We start from the raw sequence: 26,345 nt of genomic DNA, 5'->3' as shown, positions 1-26,345 counted from the left end.
TGTAACCCAGAATTGCCGAGTTACAAGAGAACTTAACCATTACTCCTTGACATTCAACAATATTGCTAAAACCTCCCACTGCCAAAATTGAAAGAGTGATCATCGACCAGTAGGTAAAACAAACCAGCCATCTAAATACTATGGCTACAAGACCAGGTCAGAGGTGATGAATTCTGCTGTGTCTAACTCACCTCCTGACCCAATATCTATCTACAAGGTACAAGTCAGAAGTGTTATGGAATACTGTTCATTCACCTGTATGAGCGCAACTCCAGCACCACAAAGCTTGAACCATCCAGTACAAAGTACCGGGCTTGAAAGACACTAACACTTAACATTCACTCCCTCTACCACCATTGCATAATGGCAGCAGTGTGTACTACTTCGAAGATGCACTACAGCAACTCCATGGCTCCTTCAAGAGCTATGACCACTACCATGTAAAAGGACAAAGGAAATAGATATATCAAAATATCTCCATCTGCGAGTTCCCCTCCAAGCCACAACCATCCTAACCTGGAAATACATTGCTGGCCCAAAAGCTGAGAAATCCCTCATAAACAGCACTATGGGTGTACTTACACCACATGGTTCAACAAAATAGCTTCTCAAATGAATAAATGCAGACTTAGCCAGCAACACCACCATCCACTAAATGAATAAAAAGTATGTCAATTATTCTACAAAAAGAAACCTGAACTGCACTTGGGATCACATGATGGAGAAACAAGAGTTGGCTATTCAGTCTCTGAGTCTGCTCTATCATTCATTAAGAAGACAACTGATATCCTTTCACCGCTTTGCTCAACAAAAATCTATCTTCTTCTGCCTTAAAAATATTTAAAGTCTCTTTCCTGAAAATGTGGTGAAAGCAGTTACAATCCTCAAAGATAAAACAAAATTTTGTTTCATCTGCTTTAAGTGGGCAACCCCTGATTTTCAAACAGTGACCCCCAGTTCTAGATTCTCCTGCAAGAGATAACATCTTCTCCAAATCTATCCTGTCAAGACTCTTAGGATCTTATATATTACAACCAAGTTGCCATTAACTCTAACTTCCAACAGAACAAGGTTAACTGCCCAACATGCCTTATAAGACAAACCCCACATCATAACTATTAGTCCAAAAAATCTTCTCCAAACTGCCTCCAGGGCATTTACAAACTTGCTTGAATAAGGTGACCAACATTGCACACAATACTCCAGATAAAATCTCACCACTGCCTTTTTTAACTGAAGCATAACCTCCCTACTTTTGCAATAGGGAAGAAAATTGCAAGCACTGGTAAAAGCATTGGCCAAATGTTAAAGAAGGTTTTTTTGAACACAAATTTAATTTTTAACAAAATAAAAATTCCACAGATTAGGTACGATTGGCAAGTGGGAGGCTTTCAAAAAGTGAGATAATGAGAGTTCAGAGGCAGTATGCTTCTGTTAGAGTGAAGGGTAAGGTTGGCAGGAGTAGGGAACAATGAATGAATACAGATATTGAGGCTCTGGCCATGAATAAGAAGGCATTACTTAGGCATAAACAACCGAGATCAAGTGTAGGGGGAGTGGGGCACACTTAAGGAGGAAATCAGGAGGGCAAAAAGGGGATATGAGATAGCCTTGGCGGATAAAGTTGAAGATAATCCAAAGATTCCATAAGCACATTAACAGCAAAAGAGCAAACAGGGAGACAACAGGGCCCCTTAAAGATCATGCTTGTCAATGTGTGGAACGACAGGAGATGGGAGAGACACCAAACAAATATTCTGCATCAATATTTTTTTTAAGACTAGATTAGAATAGATTACTTAGTGTGGAAACAGGCCCTTCGGCCCAACAAGTCCACACCGACCCATCGAAGCGCAACCCACTTACTGTGGAGAAAGACATGGAAGCCAGCGAACTTGGGGAAATAAACATTGATTTCTTGAAAACAGTCCACAATACAGAAGAGGTGGTGCTGGAGATCTTAAAAATCAAAGATGGATAAATCTCTAAGACCTGACGAATTGTACCTCAGGACATGGTGGGAAGCTAAGGAAGAAATTGCGGGACCTCTAGTAGCGATACTTGTATAATCTACAGTCATTGGTCAAGTGACAGAGGACTGGAGGGTGGCTAATGTGCCATTAAGAAAGGCTGCAAAGAGAAGCCTGGGAACTATAGACAGGTGAATCTGATGTCGGTCACAGGCAGATTGTTGGAGGGCTTTCTGTGATAGAACTTACATGCATTATGAAAGACAAAGACTGATTAGAGATAGGCAGCATGGCTTCATGCATGGGAAATAATGTCTTTCACACTAGACTGCATTTTTTAAGGATATGACCAAGAAGACAGATGAGGGCAAAGAGGTAGACATTGCACACAGGGACTTTCGTAAAGCCTTTGACAAGGTTCCACATGATAGACAGGTTAGTAATGTTAGATCACATGAGATTCAGGGAGAGCTTGCCATTTGGATAGAAAATTGCTCGACAGTAGGAGACAGAAGGTGGTGGCACAGGGTTGTTTTCTGACCAGCCATGTATCAGTACTGGGTTCGAAGATTACAAAGAGCTATTGATCAATTGGGCCAAGGATTGGCAGATAGAGTTTAAATTGGATAAATGCTAGGTGTTGCATTATGGCAAGACAAACAAGGGCAGGACTTATATAGTCAATGCTAGGACCCTGGGGAGTGTTGTCGAACAGACCTAGAAGTTCAGATATATTGTTGTTTGAAAGTTGTGTCACAGGTGGACAGGGTGGTTAAGGCAGTGTTTGGTACAATTCCCTTTATTGCTCAGACTGTTGCGTGTAGGAAGTGGGGACATCACGTTGAAGTTGAACAGAACATTGGTGAGGCCACTTTTGGAGTACTGTGTAGTGTTCTAGTCACCTGCTATAGGAAAGATTTTATTAAATTGGAGGGAGTGCAGAAAAGATTTATCAGGATGTTGCTGGGACTTAAGGGTTTGAGATATAAGGAGAGCCTGCTAGGCTGGGCCATTTTTCTCTGGAACGTAGGAAATTAAGGAGTGACCTTAGAGATTTTGCAGATTATCAGGGGCATAGGTAAGGTGAATAGCAGAGATCTTTTCTCCAGAATTTGGAGGAGTTACTTTACTAGAGGTGAGTGGAATAAGATTTAAAAAGGCACCTGAGGGGCAACTTTTTCACACACAAGGGTGGATAGTATGTGGAATGAACTGCCAGAGGAACTGGTAGATGCAGGTACAGTTATAACATTTATACAGTCATGGAAACAGACCTTTTGGTCCAACTTGCCCATGCCAGCCAAGTTTCCCAGACTAAATTAGTCCCACTTGCCTACATTTGCGCATATCCCTCTAAACCATTCCTATTCAGATACCTGTCCAAATGTCTTTTAAATGTTGTAATAGTCTATCTAGCCTTCCCTGTAACTCAAACCAGAGGGACATAGGCCAAATGCAGACAAAAGTTTGATTTAGGAAACTCGGCTGTCATGGACGAATTGGACCGAAGAGTGTGTTTCCATGGTGTATGACTCTATAAAGACCTGAATTCTCATTTGAGATGAAATGGTCAGACTTACTCATATGAACCTACAGTGGTGCCGCATAATATGAGCTCAGAGTTGAATAGTTAAGCAGTGTTGGAAATTGATTTGACTTGCCAACTCTATACGAAGTAACAAATTAAAAATGGTATGAAGTTTATCGAGTTACCAAGTCTCCTTCAAAAACATTAATCAAATCTGCAACCTCTACCTCCTAGATAGAGGAGGACAACAAATACAACCACCATCTTCAAGTGCCCACTAAATCACATACCAACCTGACTGGGACTTTATTAGCATTCCTTCACTGTCACTGGAACTCTAAATCCTGGAATTCCCTTCCAAACATTTTTGTGGATGGCTCTACTTCCTAAGAATTGCAGTTGAAAGCAACAGCTCATTACCACCTCCTCATGAGCAACAAGGAATAAGCAATAAATGCTAAATCAGTGATGTCCACATCCCATGAACAAATTCAAAAAATTTAAAAGAAAATTTTGACTGGAAAAGTATTCAGAGACTAACCAGATCATTAAACAGACATCTAGTTGACACATCAATAAAGTTTTGATTCAGGCCAAGCACTTCCTCATAAGAAGCAATTAAGAAAAAGGAAGCTTCCAACTTCTGCCTTCATAGTCAATCTTTCCATACTCTTCTGCCATGACTCGTGAGAGATTAGCAAATGCTTTGTTAGCTTTGCTATATCTAAGACATGGCAGGTTGAGTTCAATATTTAACAACAATTTGATGTAGTCAATTTGATGACAAAGCCCAAAATGAAATGACAGCAGTAATCGCTGCTATATCTATTCTGGGAATGCTTCATCTATAAACCAGCATAATACATCACAAAATTCATCCTTCAGCACATCTGTTCTACAAATTTGAGGCAACTTTACAGAAGAAAAATTCTAATTGCTTACACATACCGTCCAAGTTAAACTTCTACATTAGAACAGCGAGTAATCTTCAAAACAGATTCCAAGCTCTTACATAACTAACAGGAAAAGAGAAATCTTCAACATTAATCTATGAAGTATTCTTGTACAACTCCAAACGTTAAAGAAACAGAATTCAAGGCAGACTGCATGGTACACAAGGATAGAGGAAGTAAATTCAAGCTACCTGAACGATAAAACAGAACAAACCTGGATTTTGCTCAAATTCATCAAGTAATTTGTCCAGATCACAAACTGCTGTCTTGAAATAGTTGTCCATTTTGGGTACTTATTTTTCAAGTATTGAGCCTTTGTGCTCCTAAAGGAATGAACAGAACAATTTTTTTGTTAATTTGAAAAGATAAATTTGTCCTTCTATCTAGCAATAGTTAAAGTGGGAAGTCATCACATATTACATTCCTGACGCAACAACAATAAACATCATTTGAGGGGAGGTGGTAATGCAGCGTCATGTTAATGGATTAGTAATGCTGAACACCAGTTCTGAGGAATTGGGCTCAAAATGTATCAGAGCAGGTGGTGAAAACTAAATTCATTAAATATCTGGAAGTTAAAAATAAATCCAGGGGGAAACATGCTGCCACTGCCAATTGTTGTAAAAATCCAAAATGGTTCACGAATCTCCTTTAGTAATTAGGAACAGGCAATAAATGAAGCAACACTCTCATCTCATGATGAAACAAAAATCAAACTTGAATAGTATCTTAAAGCAAAGAAATGCAGATGCTGGGAGATATGAAACAAAAACAGGAATTGGTGGAGAAACTTAGTAGGTCTGACAGTATCCATGGGGAGAAAACAGAGTTAAAGTTTCAAATCCAGTGACTCATCAGAACCGATTCGTTAACTTGGAACTCTCTCTTTTCTCCTCTCAGATGTTGCCAGATCTGTTAAATAATATTTTGTTGGTTATTAAGTACTTGGGGATAACCTGAGATGGTGAAAGGTACTGCATAAATGCAACTGCTTGTTTTTTCTGTGCTAATATGGCCCTCCCAAAAGAACAACTGAGCATAATACTACTAATTATAGAGTCACAGAAGCCCCACAACACAGATAGAGGCATTTGGCCCATGAAGTCTGCATTGACCCTCCATGAAGAGTATCCCACCTATCCCTATAACCTCTCATTTACCACTAACTAGCCTACTCAGCCTGCATAACACTGGACACTATGGTACAATTTAGGATGGCCAATTCACCAAGTATGCATATCTTTGGACTGTAGGAGGAAATCAGACCACCTGGCAGAAACCCATGCACACATGGTGAGAACATGCAAACTCCACACTGTCATCCAAGGCTGGAACTGAACCCAGGTCCCTAGTGTTGAGGCAGCAGTGTTAACCACTGCACCACTCCATCTATAAATTGCCACATTCATCAAATAATCCCAAAAGAATAAGTACAGATGTAGGAAGATGACTCAAACACAAGTGTTTAGAAATATGGTTAGATGTAGTTTTTGCATGTGAATCTGTAATTCTGCAAATTTGAAAACAAATCACTTAACAGTCCCAAAGGGAAGTATGAAAAAAGGTACTTAAACGTGTTTAATCAATCCTCAGTAATAACCTATGATCATTCAAATAAAATATCACCAACTAATCAGCACTTAGAGTAGTCAGAAATGATAAAAAATCAGGGAAGAATAATTTATAAAATCAAGAAGCAACCTCATATTGCCTTGTAAAGTTAGAAATGGAATAAATACTCTTAATTCTCTGAAAGCAAAAACACGGAGTGAGAAAAAAATTACCAATCTACGTTAGTACAAGAAGTAGATGACATTCAATTAGAATACCACTGACAACATCCTGCTAAATGTACAACAGATATTTTTCCAAAAAATTTGGTATGGGGGGGAGGGAAGGTATATTTTAAATATCTTAACATGTTCAATAGACAGATTCTTTAACATAAATGTAATCATATTCACAATATAAATAATACACAGGAAGGTACTATCCCAATAACAGAACAAAAAGCATTAAAAGTGTAATGTTCAAAAGGGTAAAGAATTACATCTGCAGACTTGCTCGAGTGGAACGACACACAGTAACTACTATAGCTCACGAAACCCAGTCAGGAGAATTTCGGCACAAGTTCACATAACCAAGGCAAACAGTAAACACTGGAGCAATCTTTAATTTCACCAGCAGTGGAACGAAACAGCTCAGTAATCAGTTGTGTTGCTAAAATCAGAACCATTCTACGCTACGGTATTCACTCGTGACAATGAACTGTAGGGTTATCAGCGGCCAAACAGAAACTACTGCGAGCTCCTTGGATGAAGTCAGGAAGGAGAGCGAAGGCCTTTCGCTGTCTCCCCCAGTCCTTGTTCCAGATCTGGCGATACAAGGTGAGGCAGCCAGACCGTGACTAACCGAGGTGAGGGTGAGGGGCGTTAGAGCCTCAGCAATGGAGACATGATCGGCTTATCCCCTTCGAGGGGTTGGGTGGGTGGGGGAGGGAGGGAGGGAGATAGTCAGCTCTACCCTAGGGTTGTGGTGGGCTGCTGGAAGGAGCCATCAAACCCGGTTTATTTTGTTTTTATTTACCCCCGCCTCCCCTACTGCGTCGAGGGTTAATCAAGGCCGGATGAGTTCCACCATGTCCGAGTTTCAGCTTCCTCTCCGCGGTATGTGAGAGACTTGGGGGGAGGGGAGGGGAGGGTGGAGAGAGAGAGGGGGCTGGATAGGGTGAACGGGCAGGTACAGCGCATGCGCGGCGCTGGCTGACCTTGCGCAGTGGGGTCAGTGGTCACCATAGGAACCGGGCGGGGCCTGGTGTTCCGCCAGTCAGCGCCGAGCCCGGCGTTCCCGCTCCGCCCAAACACGATAAAGAACTGCAGACGCCGGGAATCCGAAACAAAATAAAAAACAGTAATTGAGGGAGAATATCAGACAGGTCGGCCGACATCTGAGGAGAGAATAACAAGGGTTAACATTTCGAGTCCGGTGATCGGTCTTCAGAACTGCCACCCCGAATATTAACTGTGTTTCTCTCTCCGCAGATGCTACCCGACCTGCCGAGTTCCTCCAGCGCTTTCTGTTCTTTTTGTCTCTCCGCTGCTGCATTTGTCTGACTTCACCCCTGAGCGGTACTGAGACGACTCAGCTCACGATCCGTTACCAGCCGAGAGCCCAGAGTGTCCTCCCGCCGTGTAAAGTGTTGTCCTTTCCTGCTCAAACAGGACTCAGGTAAAAACCCAAAGAACCCGGGATGTGGTAAATCAGAAACAAAAGCAGAAATTGCTGGAAAAGCTCAGCAGGTCCAGCAGCATCGGTGGAGAGAAATCAGAGTTCAAGTTTTGGGGCGAGATACCCTTCCTCAGAGGTAACACAGACAAAAATTGCTGGAGAAACGTGGCGGCTCTGGCAGCATCTGTGGAGCAGGAAACAGAGTTAATGTTTCGAGTCATGTTCTTGAAGAAGAGTCACTGGAGTCGAAACGCTCACTCTTGTTTTTCTTTGCATAGGTGCTACCAGACCTGCTGGGCTCCTCCCGCAATTTCTGTGTTGCTTTCAGATTTCTAGCATTCACAGTATTGTGCTTTGAGAGGGCTGAAGTTGTAATCTTTCCCGAATTGGTCACGCCAGCAAAACAAAGATTTATCTTCTGCCAACAGCAACCTCGGAGTAACGTGATAGGGGTGTGAACTTGTATTTTCAATAATTGTGCATTAATTACAAGAGCATCAAACACGGGAATTTTTTTATTAATTCATGGACGAGGTGATTGTAGTCTAGGCCAGCATTTGTTGTTTTTACTTAGTTGCCCTTGAGAATCTGTGATTTTATAAGATGGTGGTGAGCTGTCTTCTTGACTGTTGCAGTCCAGGAGAGAATTCCAAGATCTTGACCCAGTGACATTAAAGGAATGGTGATAAATTTCCAACTCAGGATGAAGAGAGACTTGAAGGAGAACTTTCACATGCTGGTGTTCCTATGTATCTGCTGCGTTTGTCCTTCTTGAAATGGTTGTGGATTTGGAAGGTGCTGTCTGAGGATCTTTAGTGAATTTCTGCACTGCATCTTGTAGAAAGTACAGACTGCTGCTACTGAGCATCAGTGTTGGAGGGAGTGAATGCTTGTAGATGTGATGCGAATCAGGAGACTGGAAGAACATTTCCTGTCCATGAAAATCCAAATCCCAGGTAGCTTTCATGCTGTTTTTGAACAGTTCTTGCTTATTTTCTTTAGGTTCAGATGTTTAAGCAATTGAATGAGCAGGAGAATCACTTCTTTAGACAAGAAATTTATTTATTTCTTCATAGAATCTTTTCAAAGATTAATTTCAAGGTATAATTTTAAAAAAGCCAAAAATATTAACTTTATAACTTGGAAATTTGTCCAGTCAGACAAGCCACTTCCATAGCTGTTTCAACTGTATGCCTCTATACTGCACTTGTGCAGCTTCTTCTCATCATTGATCCTTAATCATCGTGCTTGCTCATACTGAATGTTTGGTCCTGTACATGTACAAGTAGGTTGCATGATGAGCTTATTTCCCTTCTCCTGTCCATGTGTGCAATCAAATCTCCACAGGTGCTATCTCAGAAGGCTACACAAAGGGACACACTTCTCATCTTGTTTGAACACATCAATGGCCCACAACATACTGGTTGAAAATTTCTGATGTAGAAGAATAAGGGACAGGAAATGCCACTTGTCCCTTCCCTAATTGTGTCATTTGCAGAGAGAAGTTGGCAAACACTGCACTGGTCCAAGTAAGTTAAGACTGCATGGAAAACATTCATTAACACATTGATTTTTCAAATGTGTCTGTGCTTGCATTTGAAGATGGTGTATTTTTCCTGGTGGATTTGAATAATTAATGCTTTTGTTCCTTCTTTAGCTTATTGTATGCAGTATGTTGCAAACCTCTTTAGTAAGGTGATAACCATAGCAAATGTGACATTTATGTGCAGTCAATTCAATTAAAGGAAGTGTGTGTGCCATGGAACTCTCCCTGCGATTATAAGTGTGCTTGATGCAGAAAAGGATGGGAAGCATCGGTCATGAGTTTCAAAGGAACTGTCTAATGAGCCTTGGTGAATTTCTGAAGTGCATCTTGTAGATGGTACACACTTTTGCTACTGAGAGTCTGTGGTGGAGTGAGGCAATGTTTGTGGGGATATGATGCCAATCAAGCAGGCTGCTTTGTCCTGGATGGTGTTGAGCTTCTTGCATGTTGTTGGAGTTGTACTCATTTGGTCAGTTGAGGAGTATCCTATCACACACCTGACTTGTGTCTTGTTGATGGCAGACAGGCTTCAGAGAGTCAGGAAGGGAGTTACTGCAGTATTCCTAGTCTCTGATCTGCTGCTGTAGCCGCTGTATTTATTTGGCAAATCCAGTTGGGTTTCTGGTCAATGAGACAACCCAAAATGTTGATACTCATGGATTCGGTAATGGTAACACTATAGAATGTCAAGAGGCAGAGGTTAGATTGTTTCTTATGTGACAATGCTGTCACAGTAACAAGATTATTTTGTCCTTGAGTTTTCTTTGAGAGGTCATAGAGGCAGAGGTGTCGAGGGGTCTAGAAAGAGCCAAGTTTAACAATCGCAGAGGAGTGGCTAGTTCTCCCAGTTCAGGTTTTTTTCTAGTTTGATTTAGCTGTGGCAGTCACAAGATGCTGGAGAGTTGAAAACTTCAATAGATGATTTCTGAGTGTGTGTGTGTGTGTGTGTGTGTGTGTGTGTGTGTGTGTGTCTTTCTCTCTCTCTCTCTCTCTCTCTCTCTCTCTCTCTCCTCACCCCCCCCCCCACTTTCTTTCTCTCTCTTTCTGAAACTTCTTTTGAAATTGTTCCCTCCTGCCTATAAGAATCTGTGTTTCAATTTACCTTTTTGCCAAGGAGTGTGTTTATAGAATGTTACTGGATTGGAACAACTCGTTAGTTTAAATTGCGGTATTGCGTCAGTTAAGTTTTCCAATAGTTAAGTTATTCTAAATTCAGTTTTCTTTTGTTTAGTATGTTTCAACTGTAGTGTTTAATTAAATTCTGTTTTGCTTAAAGCCGAGTGGTTTGACCAGCTGCATCACACCTGGAATATCAACTTCACATCAGCCTTTAAAATAAGTAGTAGTTAGGGTCTACGCTACCTTCCTAAAGTATTTTGAGGGGATCTGGCTTAGTCCATAACAAACTGGGGCCTCCTGTCGGGATTGATTCTGTAATTCCAATTTGAGTTTAGGGTTGTTGGTATCAAAGGCAGTGAGTGGTAAGTGTTGGTGTCCTTTTGTTCTGGGTGCTGGATTCACTTGTTGTAGTAATGGTTCTTTCAGTCAGAGTTTTTTTTAAAATAGATATTTTTATTGGAAATTGAACATATTTACAAGTTTACAAAAATAAACAAAACTCTCGTACAAACATTGATATACAATTAAATCTTAAATAAATAATAACCAAAATCTAACAAAAAAAAAACCAAGGAAAAAAAACAAAACTCCACTAACTATTAATCTAACCTACAACTAACCAGACTGTATAATTAAGTCTCTTATGTTATTCAAATAAGAGAAAGGAAAAAAAAACGGATAACACAGAAATTGGATAATGAGATACATGTTCGGAATGTGTTAACATCAAATGTAACAAAACCCGTATTCGTGCGGGATTCCTCCCCCAAGGGGCCCCGGACCAGCCAGGTTCACAATCTCCATTAAATAAATGCCCTTGTTAGGATAGCCGAAATATCTGTATTTATATAATTCAAGAAGGGCTGCCATATTTTATGAAATAATTCGGTCTTTCGGTGCACCATATTTGTAAGGAAGTTAAGGGGAATACATTCCATAATTAATCTGTGCCAATTTGAAAGTCCAGGGGGGCCCTCAGCCACCCAGTTTACCAAAATATTTTTCCTTGCACAGAAAGAGAGCATAGAAAATAATCTCTTCCCGTGCATATCCAGGGAGGGTAAGTTCGAAAAGCCCAAAAGGAGAGATACAGGGTCCACTTTAATTTCCGTTCCTAAAATTTCTGTCAGGGTACTTGCTACTTTAGTGTAGTATCTAAGGATCTTATGACAGGACCATAGGCAATGCACAAGACTGCCCACCTCTATTTTACATTTGGGACACACTGGAGATGCTCCTGACTTAAATTTTGCCAATTGATCCGGTGCTACATGGGCCCTATGAATTATCTTAAGTTGGATAGCCTGAGTTCTGTTAGAGATGGTGATTCTTCTGGCGCTTTCCCAAATGTCATTCCACTTTTCTATAGAGATTTCTAGTCCCAAATCCTGATCCCATGTTTTAAGCAGATTGTCCATATCTTCCAATACTTCATCATGTAGTAAATGATAAATAGTACTGACGGAAGATACCCCCATTGGTCGTAGCACTCTACATTCTCTATCTGATTTATAAAGACCGTCTAATCACGTAGTCTTCTTCTGTATGTAATCTTGAATTTGGAAGTATCGAAAGAGATCACCATTAGGTAATCCGAATTTCTGACGTAGCTGTTCAAAAGACATCAGGACCCCTTCTTTAAACAGATCCCCTAAACAGGCCATACCCCTGGATCGCCAGAGTTTGAAAGTGGCATCTGTAAGCCCCGGTTGAAACCCCCGTGCTCCTACTATCGGAGCAGAGGGGGATGTTTTATGTGAGTTGCCCTCATTTTGCCACGATATTCCAAACTTTAATTGTGTTTAGTATTGTAGGGTTTTTACAGTGATCCGTAATGATTTTTCTCTTGTCTGAAAATAAAAGGTTAATAAGTGGGCATTTTACTTGAGAAGCCTTAATGTCCAGCCAGATTGATTGCCAATCAGCTATGTAACTTAATAGGGAACTTAACTGATATTTCCTAAAATCTGTTAAGTCCAGTCCTCCCCTTGCCTGTGGAAGATGTAGCTTCTTCAGCATAATGAGGGGCCGTCTATGATTCCAGATAAAGGAACCCAGCCAGCCATATAATTTACGTAGGGCCAGCCTCGGCAGCATCACCGGAAGCATTCTCCTAGGGTATAGGAGACGGGGCAAGACATTCATTTTAATTAGTGCTATTCTACCCAGCCAGGAAATTGGAAGGTCTCCCCATCGCTGGAGGTCCTGCCTTATCCTTTCCAGTAAATGCACAAAGTTAGCCTTGTATAACTAACCAAATACTGGGGCAATAAAAATGCCTAAATATAAGAAACCCTCCAGGGACCACCGAAAGGGAAAGTGGGATCTGTTCACTTAGTGGGGTATCATAGCAAGGCCACCCATTGGCATAGCCTCTGATTTTGAGAAATTAATTTTATAACTGAGAATACACTAAATGTATTAATAACTTTGATTAAGCGAGGCACGGACCTCAGAGGATTACTGAGGAATAGAAGAACATCATCTGCATAAAGGGTAATTTTATGTTTACCTGTACCAATCCTTGGGGCCGTTATATCAGGATCAGCCCGTACAGCTTCTGCTAGTAGTTCAATTATTAGCATAAATAACAATGGCGAGAGAGGACATGCCTGACGGCAGCCCCTATCCACACTGAAGCTATCCGAACCTAATCCATTGGTAACCACAACTGCTTTGGGGTCACTATGCAATGTTGAGACCCATTTGGTAAACACCTTTCCAATGCCAAACCTTTCCGATGTGTAAAACAAATATGATCATTCAACCCTATCAAATGCCTTTTCCGCGTCTAATGAGACTACTACTGGTATCTTTCTCTGATGGCAGGCTTGAATCATATTCAAAACCCTTCTAATATTATTGGAAGACATCTCCATACATCTACTAATCCTAATTCTTTGTTCAGATCCACCAATTGTCTAGATCTGGGAGATACTCCTGCAGTACTCTTGGGAATCCTATCTATTTCTGGATCCATAATACAATTAAAGTCTCCCCCTATAATTGTATGATGGGCACTGAGAGCCATCAATTTTGAGAAGACTTCCATTATAAATTTAAAAGGATGTGCCGGGGGGCAATACAAATTTAAAATCCCACATTCCTCTCCATTTATAAGGGCTTTAATCAGAATATATCGTCCAGATTCGGCTTTTATCTGATTTTGAGAGGGAAATTCTTCCAAATAAGAATAACTACTCCTCTGCTTTTTGAGCTAAAAGAAGAAAAAAAGGCCTGATCAAATCCACCCTGTCGTAATTTCAAGTGTTCTTTATACAACAAGTGTGTCTCCTGTAGGAGAGCTATATCAACCCTTTCTTTCTTGAGATTTGATAATATTTTCTTCCTTTTGACTGGCGAATTACTCCCCTTGACATTCCAGGTGCACCACTTAACCGACTGATCAACCATAATTGTTCGGGCAAATCAGAGACCCCTGGGGAGGGGAAACCCTATCCAGCACATCCCGAGCATAGAGCATATAAAATTCACAAAAATAAAGGCTCTCTAATACACTCACAACAGTATAATAAAAAACTATTTCTAAATAAAAAAAAATGTATTTAAATGGAGATTTTCCCCCTTGTTCCCGGGGGTATCACTTCCTTTCCAAAGGTCCATCGTATCATCTCCCAACCAGTGCCCCACCCTTGACCCAGGCACTCCTCAATAGGATGAGGAAAATTCAAATATACTATAGAGCTAGAGTTAACAGTGAGCATCCTACCCCGTAAAAAATGAGGTCTGCAGATGCTGGAAATCACAGCTGCAAATGTGTTGCTGGTCAAAGCACAGCAGGCCAGGCAGCATCTCAGGAATAGAGAATTCGACGTTTCGAGCATAAGCCCTTCATCAGGAATAAGAGAGAGAGAGCCAAGCAGGCTAAGATAAAAGGTAGGGAGGAGGGACTAGGGGGAGGGGCGATAGAGGTGGGATAGGTGGAAGGAGGTCAAGGTGAGGGTGATAGGTCGGAGTGGGGTGGGGGCGGAGAGGTCAGGAAGAGGATTGCAGGTTAGGAGGGCGGTGCTGAGTTGAGGGAACCGACTGAGACAAGGTGGGGGGAGGGGAAATGAGGAAACTGGAGAAATCTGAATTCATACCTTGTGGTTGGAGGGTTCCCAGGCGGAAGATGAGGCGCTCCTCCTCCAGCCGTCGTGTAGTTGTGTTCTGCCGGTGGAGGAGTCCAAGGACCTGCATGTCCTCGGTGGAGTGGGAGGGAGAGTTAAAGTGTTGAGCCACGGGGTGATTGGGTTGGTTGGTTCGGACGGCCCGGAGGTGTTCTCTGAAGCGTTCCGCAAGTAAGCGGCCTGTCTCACCAATATAGAGGAGGCCACATCGGGTGCAGCGGATGCAATAGATGATGTGTGTGGAGGTACAGGTGAACTTGTGGCGGATATGGAAGGATCCCTTGGGGCCTTGGAGGGAAGTGAGTGTGGAGGTGTGGGCGCAAGTTTTACATTTCCTGCGGTTGCAGGGGATGGTGCCGGGGGTGGAGGTTGGGTTGGTGGGGGGTGTGGATCTGACGAGGGAGTCACGAAGGGAGTGGTCCTTGCGGAACGCTGATAGGGGAGGGGAGGGAAATATATCCTTGGTGGTGGGGTCCGTTTGGAGGTGGCGGAAATGGCGGCGGATGATACGTTGTATGCGGAGGTTGGTGGGGTGGTAGGTGAGAACCAGTGGGGTTCTGTCTTGGTGGCGGTTGGAGGAGCGGGGCTCAAGGGCGGAGGAGCGGGAAGTGGAGGAGATGCGGTGGAGGGCATCGTCGATCACGTCTGGGGGGAATCTGCGGTCCTTGAAGAAGGAGGCCATCTGGGCTGTGCGGTGTTGGAATTGGTCCTCCTGGGAGCAGATGCGGCGGAGACGAAGGAATTGGGAATATGGGATGGAGTTTTTACAGGGGGCAGGGTGGGAGGAGGTGTAGTCCAGGTAGCTGTGGGAGTCAGTCGGTTTATAATAGATGTCTGTGTTGTGTCGGTCGCCCGAGATAGAAATGGAAAGGTCTCGGAAGGGGAGGGAGGAGTCTGAGACAGTCCAGGTGAATTTCAGGTCGGGATGGAAGGTGTTAGTAAAGTTGATGAACTGTTCAACCTCCTCGTGGGAGCACGAGGCAGCGCCGATACAGTCATCGATGTAGCGGAGGAAAAGGTGGGGGGTGGTGCCAGTGTAGTTGCGGAAGATGGACTGTTCCACATATCCTACGAAGAGGCAGGCATAGCTGGAGCCCATGCGGGTGCCCATGGCAACTCCTTTAGTTTGGAGGAAGTGGGAGGATTGAAAAGAGAAGTTATTCAGGGTGAGGACCAGTTCAGTCAGTCGAAGGAGGGTGTCAGTGGAAGGGTACTGGTTGGTGCGGCGGGAAAGGCAGAAGCGGAGGGCTTTGAGTCCTTCGTGATGGGGGATGGAGGTGTACAGGGACTGGATGTCCATAGTGAAAATAAGGCGTTGGGGACCGGGGAAGCGAAAATCCTGGAGGAGGTGGAGGGCGTGGGTGGTGTCCCGAACGTAGGCGGGGAGTTCTTGGACTAAAGGGGACAGGACCGTGTCGAGGTATTGGGAGATGAGTTCGGTGGGGCAGGAGCAGGCTGAGACAATGGGTCGGCCAGGGCAGGCAGGTTTGTGGATTTTGGGCAGGAGGTAGAAACGGGCGGTGCGGGGTTGTGGGACTATGAGGTTGGAGGCGGTGGATGGGAGATCCCCTGAGGTGATGAGGTCCTGGATGGTCTGGGAGATGATGGTTTGGTGGTGGGAGGTGGGGTCGTGGTCAAGGGGGCGATAAGAGGAGGCGTCTGCGAGCTGGCGTTTGGCTTCAGCGGTATACAGGTCAGTGCGCCAAACTACCACCACGCCTCCCTTGTCTGCGGGTTTGATGGTGAGGTTGGGATTGGAGCGGAGGGAGTGGAGGGCTGCACGTTCTGAGGGTGAGAGGTTGGAGTGGGTGAGAGGGGTGGACAGGTTGAGTTGGTTAATGTCACGGCGGCAGTTGGCTATAAAGAGGTCGAGGGCGGGTAGGAGGCCAGCACGGGATGTTTTTTTCCAGGTGGATGGGGTGTGTTGGAGGCGGGAGAAGGGGTCGTCAGAGGGTGGGCGGGAGTCTTGGTTGTGAAAGTGGGCACAGAGGCGAAGGCGGCGGAAGAATTGTTCAATATCTCGCCGCGTGTTGAACTCATTAATCCGAGGGCGTAGGGGAATGAAGGTGAGGCCCCTGCTGAGGACTGATCTTTCATCCTCAGAGAGGGGGAGATCTGGAGGGATGGTGAAAATCCGGCAAGGCTGGGAGCTAGGACCTGGTGTGGGACTGGAGCTGGAGCTGGGGCTGGGGGCGGGGTTAGGGGCAGGGACAGAGATCGAAGTAGGGGCGGAGTTAGACGTGGTGACGTTGCTCGATGTGGGGGCGGGGTCCGCTCCAATCCCAACCTCACCATCAAACCCGCAGACAAGGGAGGCGCGGTGGTAGTTTGGCGCACTGACCTGTATACCGCTGAAGCCAAACGCCAGCTCGCAGACGCCTCCTCTTATCGCCCCCTTGACCACGACCCCACCTCCCACCACCAAACCATCATCTCCCAGACCATCCAGGACCTCATCACCTCAGGGGATCTCCCATCCACCGCCTCCAACCTCATAGTCCCACAACCCCGCACCGCCCGTTTCTACCTCCTGCCCAAAATCCACAAACCTGCCTGCCCTGGCCGACCCATTGTCTCAGCCTGCTCCTGCCCCACCGAACTCATCTCCCAATACCTCGACACGGTCCTGTCCCCTTTAGTCCAAGAACTCCCCACCTACGTTCGGGACACCACCCACGCCCTCCACCTCCTCCAGGATTTTCGCTTCCCCGGTCCCCAACGCCTTATTTTCACTATGGACATCCAGTCCCTGTACACCTCCATCCCCCATCACGAAGGACTCAAAGCCCTCCGCTTCTTCCTTTCCCGCCGCACCAACCAGTACCCTTCCACTGACACCCTCCTTCGACTGACTGAACTGGTCCTCACCCTGAATAACTTCTCTTTTCAATCCTCCCACTTCCTCCAAACTAAAGGAGTTGCCATGGGCACCCACATGGGCCCCAGCTATGCCTGCCTCTTCGTAGGATATGTGGAACAGTCCATCTTCCGCAACTACACTGGCACCACCCCCCACCTTTTCCTCCGCTACATCGATGACTGTATCGGCGCTGCCTCGTGCTCCCACGAGGAGGTTGAACAGTTCATCAACTTTACTAACACCTTCCATCCCGACCTGAAATTCACCTGGACTGTCTCAGACTCCTCCCTCCCCTTCCTAGACCTTTCCATTTCTATCTCGGGCGACCGACTCAACACAGACATCTATTATAAACCGACTGACTCCCACAGCTACCTGGACTACACCTCCTCCCACCCTGCCCCCTGTAAAAACGCCATCCCATATTCCCAATTCCTTCGTCTCTGCCGCATCTGCTCCCAGGAGGACCAATTCCAACACCGCACAGCCCAGATGGCCTCCTTCTTCAAGGACCGCAGATTCCCCCCAGACGTGATCGACGATGCCCTCCACCGCATCTCCTCCACTTCCCGCTCCTCCGCCCTTGAGCCCCGCTCCTCCAACCGCCACCAAGACAGAACCCCACTGGTTCTCACCTACCACCCCACCAACCTCCGCATACAACGTATCATCCGCCGCCATTTCCGCCACCTCCAAACGGACCCCACCACCAAGGATATATTTCCCTCCCCTCCCCTATCAGCATTCCGCAAGGACCACTCCCTTCGTGACTCCCTCGTCAGATCCACACCCCCCACCAACCCAACCTCCACCCCCGGCACCTTCCCCTGCAACCGCAGGAAATGTAAAACTTGCGCCCACACCTCCACACTCACTTCCCTCCAAGGCCCCAAGGGATCCTTCCATATCCGCCACAAGTTCACCTGTACCTCCACACACATCATCTATTGCATCCGCTGCACCCGATGTGGCCTCCTCTATATTGGTGACAGCCCGCTTACTTGCGGAACGCTTCAGAGAACACCTCCGGGCCGCCCGAACCAACCAACCCAATCACCCCGTGGCTCAACACTTTAACTCTCCCTCCCACTCCACCGAGGACATGCAGGTCCTTGGACTCCTCCACCGGCAGAACACAACTACACGACGGCTGGAGGAGGAGCGCCTCATCTTCCGCCTGGGAACCCTCCAACCACAAGGTATGAATTCAGATTTCTCCAGTTTCCTCATTTCCCCTCCCCCCACCTTGTCTCAGTCGGTTCCCTCAACTCAGCACCGCCCTCCTAACCTGCAATCCTCTTCCTGACCTCTCCGCCCCCACCCCACTCCGACCTATCACCCTCACCTTGACCTCCTTCCACCTATCCCACCTCTATCGCCCCTCCCCCTAGTCCCTCCTCCCTACCTTTTATCTTAGCCTGCTTGGGTCTCTCTCTCTCTTATTCCTGATGAAGGGCTTATGCTCGAAACGTCGAATTCTCTATTCCTGAGATGCTGCCTGGCCTGCTGTGCTTTGACCAGCAACACATTTGCAGCATCCTACCCCCACCCACATCAACACCTGGATATATTTGGTAATGTTAATACCATGTATAAACATATATAACTATAAAATTACAACCTCAACAAGTAATAATTAAATAAAATAATACAAAATAACAAAGGAAAACACCCCGCTCCGAGAGACAGAGGTAAAATAGAATAAGGTAACCACCTCCCCCCACCAACATTAACTAGACCCCCCTGGCCTATATATATAGAATAATAAAAAAAACCCGGGGGGGGAAGAAAATCGTTAAGTAGAGAACAAATAAATAAATCCCTCTCCCCACCCCCAAGATAATATTAAACAATAAGGTTAAAAAAAAGGGGGGATATAAACTGGAATGCGGGGGGAAGGCAAACCAACATCAATTATCTCTTACAATTTATCTAAGAGAGTCCAAAAGTTCCTTAGCCTTTTCCGGCGATCCGAAGTTATACACGGAACCTTCGTGGTTAATGCGTAGCGTCGCTGGGTAGCGTAAGGAGTACTGAATATTTAAGTCCATTAAACACTTCTTCGCCTCATCAAATGCCTTCCTCTTTCAGACCAGAGCTGGGGAAAAGTCCTAGAATAACATGATCTTGGATCCTTTATAGATCATGGCTTTGGGATCTTTTCCAAGATTTCTAGAGGCTACTAGGAATATCTGCTTCTCCTTGTAGCTCTGCAGTCGGAACAGGACCGGGTGGAGGTGCTGGTTCGAGCCGGACCCGCATATTGCAACCCAGTAGGCCCATTCTACCCTTACCTGGCCTGATCCAGCCTCCAGATTTAACAGCTGTGGAAGCCACTGTTCGAGAAATGCTGTAAACTGGCCTTCCTCTTCCTGTTCAGGAAGGCCCAGCACACAAATATTTTTTTCGACGACCTCGAGAATCGAGGTCATCAGTGTGGCTCTCTAAGGTCCGGACTCGCTGTTGAAGAGTCCGGACCTGATCCACGGCCGATTGCACTGTAGTTTCAGAGGTCACGGCCTTTAGCTCCACCCCTCCAACTTGGCGCTTGATTTCCTCAATGTCTCGGGCGTGCTTTTGCAGCGCGGCCGAGAGCGAGTCCCATCAACTTCGGGATTCTTCAATAAAAGCGTCGATCTTCGTATCCAGTTTGGAGATGATTTCCACGAAGCTCGCCACTGTAGGTAAGTCCCCCGGGGCGGCTGCGGACACCTCTGCTGCAGCTAGAGGGGGTGGGGGAGGGGTTCCTGCTTACTGAGAGCTGCGGGCTCCCTTCCCTTTAGTCATTTTTACTGAAGATTAAATTGTTTAAATTCAATACTAAGCAACTAATTAAATTAAACAGCTATTTTAAATGTTTTGGTGAGTGTGGTGGAGGTGGGTGACTCACTTTGTCCAAGTCTTGGGAGGAGCACTGTAGACTCAGATTTGCTGGGTCGTCGCCATCTTGCATCCACAAAGAGTTTTCTGAGGGTGGAAGAAGTGACTTTGAGGGATTTATAGAAGGTGAGTAAGGCAAAGCTGGTGGAATTGGCAGACAAGTTAGAGTTGGAGTTGCCTTTGTCTGTGAGGAAAGGAGAGGTAATTACAGCAATAGCTTGGCATTTAAATTTGCTGGAAACACCATCAGAATCTTTGGATATGGCTAGAATTCAATTGCAGATGAGGCAGCTTGAACATGAAAAAGAGCTGAGACGATTTGAATAATGGTTAAAAGCAAAGTAAAAAGAAAAGGAGATGAAGGCCCTAGCAGAAGAAAGGGGGAAAAGAGAGAGGAAAGGGAGAAAGAGAGAGAGAGTTTGAACTTCAGAAATTGATACTTAGACAGGAAAGTTGACTTAAAAAGATGGAGGTGAAGGTAAAAGGTAGGCTTAGTGAGGATGAGCAAACCCATCGTAGCCAAAGGTCTAGTTGTGATCTGTTTAAATATCTAAGCATTGCTGAAATTTTGTTGAAGTATGTAGAAACCTTTTTCATCTCATTTGAGAAAGTGGCTAAACAATGTAGTGGCCAGTGACCATGTGGGTTTTGTTGATCCAAACAAAGCTGGTAGGTAGAGCTAGTGAGGTATTCGCATCATTATCAGAGGAGGTATCTGGGGAGTATGATGAGGTGAAGATAACCATCTTAAGTGTATATGAACTTGTGCCAGAAGCCTACAGACAACATTACAGAAATAGCGAGTTTTGAGAAGATATGTAGCTCAGGTTGAGGTTCTTAATGTAGGTTTGCTCGCTTCCAGCTCAGCAAGCAAACCTACATCCATTACAGCAATCTAAGGAGAGACCCTGGTCAAATATACATAGTGATTGAAAGGACAAAACAAATCAATTTCGATAGGTGGATATGAGCATTAAAACTAGATCAAACTTAGAGACGATTATTTTGGAGGAGTTCAAAAATTCATTTCCTGAGGTAGTGAGAACTCATGTGGAACAGCAGAGAGTTAAAACAGCAAGATTAGCAACTGAAATGACTGATGATTATGATTTGATTCATAAATCAAAGTTTGGTTTCCAACATAAATCTTGATCTGAGAGGGATAGAAATTGGGGGAAAAAGAGAAATCCTCACGTGGTAAAGGAAAAGTAGATTTTGGTGAAGATAATAAAGATAGCTTACCACAGGGCTGAAAAGGAAACCCAAGAAGGGAAAGAGAAGTTAAAAAGCTCTGGTGTTTTCACTGCAATAAAGTAGGCCACATGAAATCAACGTGTTGGTAGGTTAGAAAAAGCACTGGGAAGATGGAGGGAGGAACAGGATAAGCCAACGAATTTTGTTAAAGTGGTAAAGGAAAACACAGTAAAGGTGAGAAGGCTGCACTAGAATGTACAACCTGGTCAGAAGTTGATCGAGGAGGAAGTGCCCGATCTTCTTAAACTATTTACTTGTGATGGTAAAGTTTACTCACATAGGCCAGGAGCAGCAGGTAAAGAACTTACAGTATGAAGAGATATGGGATCATGTCAATCTTCAATATGGAGAGATGGGGTGATATATAACTCAGGACGATTGCCAGAAAAAAAGTGTTAGTACATTAAATTCTTGGTGAGACAAGAAGTGCTGCATCATGTAGCGTGAGGTTAGAGTGTCCAGTGAAAAGTGGAGAAACTATGTAGGAATACTGGAAGAACTCTGTGCTCCAGGAATACAATTAGTCCTTAGTAAAGATATAGCTGGGCCACAGGTGGCAGTGCTGCCCACGGTGGTTGAAAAGCCAGTGGAAAATCAGGTAACTGAGGTATTACAGGAAGCGTTTTCTGGGATTTTTTCCTGACTCTGTGGTAACAAGGTCACAAAGTTACCAGATGAAACAGGAGGAGAAATCACAGAATACAGATAAGGAAGTTGAAGTTGAATTATCAGAGACCATGTTTGATTGAATGGTTGAAAGAAAACAGGAACAGGTGAAGGATAAAGTGGATATTTTTAGGTCAGAGATATTAACCAAGTTACAACAGGAAGATGAAAATCTGAAGCAACTGTATCAAAAAAATGTACGCAGAAGAATGTACCTTATCCCTGAATGCTACTATCTTAAAAATGAAGTCGTGATGAGGAAATGGAGACCACCACATATTCAGGCAGATGAAAAATGAGCGGAAGTTATCAAGTTATATTATCAGTATGTTATAGAAAGGAGGTGTTGCAAGTAGAACATGAATTGCCAGAAGGAGGTAATTTTGGGGTCAGAAAAACTCAGGCTAAAATACAAAGGCACTTTTACAGGCCAGGATGGAGTTGATTTTGCCAGACATGTTCATATGTTATGATGCGGAGAATGAACCCCTCTGCTAATTAAAGCCAAACACTCAGAAAAGCTCCGAGGAGAAAGTGAGGTCTGCAGATGCTGGAGATCAGAGCTGAAAATGTGTTGCTGGAAAAGCGCAGCAGGTCAGGCAGCATCCAAGGAACAGGAGATTCGACGTTTCAGGCATAAGCCCTTCTTCAGAAAAAGCTCACCTTGCCTCGTAATCTGTTTAAAAATGTTTGAATGAAAGAAGAGCCCTGATTTCCACTGTATAAATAAAGAGTAACAATTTAATTATTTAACCCTAACAGGTACACTAACCAAAACTATTAACAAACCTATAACCACTACCCCTTAGCTGAACACAATTCTATTAACATGCTGTTCCAATAACAATCATTAAACATTACCTTAACTTAATTTCTCAAAGTCCATACAGTCTCTTATGCTTTCTTCCTTCTGGTCTTCAGATTCTACTGTCCTGTCCATAGATTGTCTTCATAGTTACTGCTTTTACAGGAAAAGGTACCTTTTTGGTAGATAGTCACTTCAGAAATTTCTTTGAGAACAAGATGTTTATTTCTTCAGATGGTGTTAGCTCTTCAGCTCTAAGGCAGTTACTCTCCGGTTCGACAGGCAGTTGCTCTGATCAATTTTCAAAATTCCCTTATACCATCCAACATCATTTCCTCTTACAGGTCCGATGTTGTCAATACGACAAATTCAAAATCAATTGGGTTTTGGTATCCTGGGCATAATTTAAATTAATTGTTTAAATTTGAATTGTTGAGAAAACAGCAACCACAGCTCAGATATCCATTGAACAGCCAATTGTTACATGTACCTATTGTGGACCAGCCCATAGCTTAGCTATTCTGTATTCTGACAGCTGTTACTGTACTTTAAATTTACTGTACTTAAAATTAAGAAAACACTTACTATCTTAAAGTGACCATATACTGTTTCGACTTTGTAACACCTCCCCTCTTAAGAAAAATGAACCATCAATAATGAAAAGATGGGTTAATTTTTCAATTTTTTTCTCTAAATATTAATACCATTACTATACCCCTCATAGTAATTCTGCACACATATATAACATTGGAATCGATACAGTCGAATCTTATTTACACCTTTGCTTTTAAAACCGCAATAGGCCATCTGCAATAACATTTTTATAAATTACAAACTACGTTTTGCAGATTGTAAGTCTGTAACATAAAATTGTCTCACATTTTTGTCTTTAAATCTTTCCAAAAATGTGAGGCTTGTGGTCTGTGTACACAACTATCTCTGAAACATTGTTTGTCAGATAAAAATTAAAATGTTGTAAGGCCAGTACCAAACTCATTATCTTGTTTTCAATGGTGGTGTTTTTCTTTAGTGGATATTGAGTTTCTTCAAAAAGTAGCCAATTGGCCGTTCAATTCCATCATCATCTTCCTGCATCAATGCAGTTCCAACCCCCATATTGCTAGCATCAATTGGAACTTTAAATGTTTTTTTTAAAATTGGTGTAGCTATAACTGATGCAGTGTTAATGTGGCTTTTAAATTCTCAAATATTTCCTGTCATTGTTCTGTCGACTGAAAATTTTGTGTTCTTCTTTAGTAAATCCATTAGTGGCGCCGCCGTGCTGCTGACATTTGGCACAAACCTTCAGTAGAATCTGCTCAGTGCCAAAAATCGAAGTACCTCTCTCTTCGAGGGTGGTCATGGAAATTTCTCGATGGCCTTTGTCTTCATGCTCCTTGGGGGTCATCCTTACATGACCGATATTTTGTCCCAAGAATCTCACCTCTGCCTTTGTGAATTCTGTTTCTTTTAGTTTATTATCAGTTTTGCTTTTCGTAATTGTTCAAAGAGCTCTGCCAACTGTACCATGTGATCTTTCCACGAATAGCTAAAGATCACTGTATTGTTAAGACAAACAGCACAATTTCTTAATCCGGCCACAACTTTTTTCATAAGTCTTTGAAATGTGGCTGGTGCATTTTTCATTCCAAAGAGCATCACTTCAAATTGGTGCAGTACAGTTGGGGTTACAAACACAAACTTCTTTCGCTTTCTCTGACTAAAGGTTTCTTGCTCTTGGGTATGAGTCAAATTTAGTTACAGCATTGACCTTCTACCAGTCCACACAGAATCAGTGTTCCGTCAGGTTTGGGAACTAACAGGATTGGCGAACTCCACTCATTCTGATGATGTCTTCGTTGAGCATCATATCTACTTCTTTCTGGACCTGTGTGGCTTTGACAGGATTAAACCTGTAGGGGCGTTGTTTTATATGAACACCATTCTCTACTTCCACCTCAGGTACAACAGTATTAGTATCCCCATTCTGTTCCTGCATATGTCCTCATACTGCTGCAACAAACCTTTCAACTCTGCTCCTTGCTCCTGAGACAGATAGCTCACTACCCTATCCCATTCTTCAAGGACTTCTTCGTTATTTAAGGTATTTTGAGGCACATCAAAATCCACGTTATCTGAATTTAATTTCTCACTCTATGGGACAGTAACTAACTTATGTTTCTCCGTGGCTTTCCTATGCTCTGGCACATTCTAAAGGTACGGCAAAATTCAACCACATCCTTATGTAGTCCAGGCCAATACAAGTGCTTTTGTACCTTTAGCCTGAGTCTTCCTCACACCTAGATAACCTCTTACTGGTAATTTATGTGATACCCGTAATATTTCCAATCTGTATGCTACCAGCAATACAACCTGGTGCACTTCCACCCATTTCTCTTCTGTACTAACTTGCCGTGGTCTCCATTTTTATGTTAGGATAATAACCCTTGTGATTATATTCTGATTCCTTTTCTCAGTATGCATCATGACATAGATCTTTTATCATCTCATCTTTCTGTTGCAAGTCCATTAGTCTTTGAGGACTAAACACCTGTCTGACCCTCTACCTGTTAGGTTTTTTCTGAACCATTACATTAAACAGGGTGTCAGCTAGCTGAACCTCAATTCCTTCATTTTCTCTTTAACTTTTCCTTCTTGCTGTAACTTATGATAGCGGGGCCTTGTTCCTACACAGTCTGGAAAAATTCCAGGGTATATTACTTTTAACTCTTCAGTTCCCTCCTTTTCCTCGGCTTCTCCACCATAAGGTACGTCACTCCCACCTTGGATCCTGCTAGGTCATTTCCAAGAACCAGCTGTATTCCTGAAACTGTCACTCTGTCAACACTCCCATAGTCACTTCCCCAGTCTTGATTTGGCGTTCCAACCTGATCTTACACAGGAGAACACTAAATTTCTGTCCATCGATTCCACAAATTATCATCTCTTGGGTATCGTGACAGAAATCGTGTACATACTTTCATAGAATGTAGAACACTACACCACAGCTATAGGCCATTCGGCTCTCAATGTTGTATCGACTTTTTATCCTATTCTAAGGTCAAACAATCTACGTACTCTACATTTTACCATTATCTGTGTGCCTATTCAAGAGTTGCTTAAATGTACCTAATGAATCTGCCTCGACTACCACTGCTGGCAGTGCATTCCACACACCCACCACTCTGTGTAAAGAAACTACCTCTGATATCTCCCCTAAACCTTCCTCCAGTCACCTTTAAAATTATGACCCCTTATAATAGCTATTTCTAGCTTGGGAAAAAAAAATCTTTGACTATCCATTCTATTTATGCCTCTCATTAACTTGTACACTTCTATCAAGTCTCTTGTCATCCTTCTATACTCCAATGACAAAAGCCCTCACTCCCTCAACCTTTCTTTGTAA

General features: G+C 43.7%; 1 protein-coding gene and 1 long non-coding RNA gene across 9 annotated transcripts in view; one reads left to right on the top strand and one right to left on the bottom strand.

Moving 5' to 3' along the window:
* Positions 1–7,151, bottom strand: part of LOC132822920 (zinc finger FYVE domain-containing protein 16-like) — a 67,479-nt gene extending 60,328 nt beyond the window's left edge. For 4 of the 6 annotated variants that reach the window (XM_060836329.1, XM_060836365.1, XM_060836356.1 and 1 more), the window contains exons 1-2: positions 7,038–7,130; positions 4,666–4,774 (exon numbers count right to left, since the gene is read on the bottom strand). In XM_060836329.1, coding sequence (XP_060692312.1) covers positions 4,666–4,735 — 70 coding nt within the window. In that variant the 5' untranslated portion in view covers positions 4,736–4,774; positions 7,038–7,130. Of the gene's footprint in view, positions 1–4,665; positions 4,775–6,501; positions 6,814–7,037 lie in introns of those variants that run through there. The other 2 variants (XM_060836338.1, XM_060836347.1) reach the window with 2 other exon arrangements.
* Positions 7,152–7,366: 215 nt separating this feature from the next.
* LOC132822911 (uncharacterized) overlaps positions 7,367–26,345 on the top strand; it is a 51,894-nt gene continuing 32,915 nt past the window's right edge. Inside the window, exons 1-2 of one of the 3 annotated variants that reach the window (XR_009645476.1) lie at positions 7,367–7,679; positions 9,027–9,208. This is a non-coding gene — a long non-coding RNA (uncharacterized LOC132822911). Of the gene's footprint in view, positions 7,680–8,477; positions 8,636–9,026; positions 9,209–26,345 lie in introns of those variants that run through there. The other 2 variants (XR_009645478.1, XR_009645477.1) reach the window with 2 other exon arrangements.

This window comes from Hemiscyllium ocellatum, chromosome 2 (genome assembly GCF_020745735.1).
Source record: "Hemiscyllium ocellatum isolate sHemOce1 chromosome 2, sHemOce1.pat.X.cur, whole genome shotgun sequence".
NCBI lineage: Eukaryota > Metazoa > Chordata > Chondrichthyes > Orectolobiformes > Hemiscylliidae > Hemiscyllium > Hemiscyllium ocellatum.
This window is presented reverse-complemented; position numbering and strand designations above follow the sequence as displayed.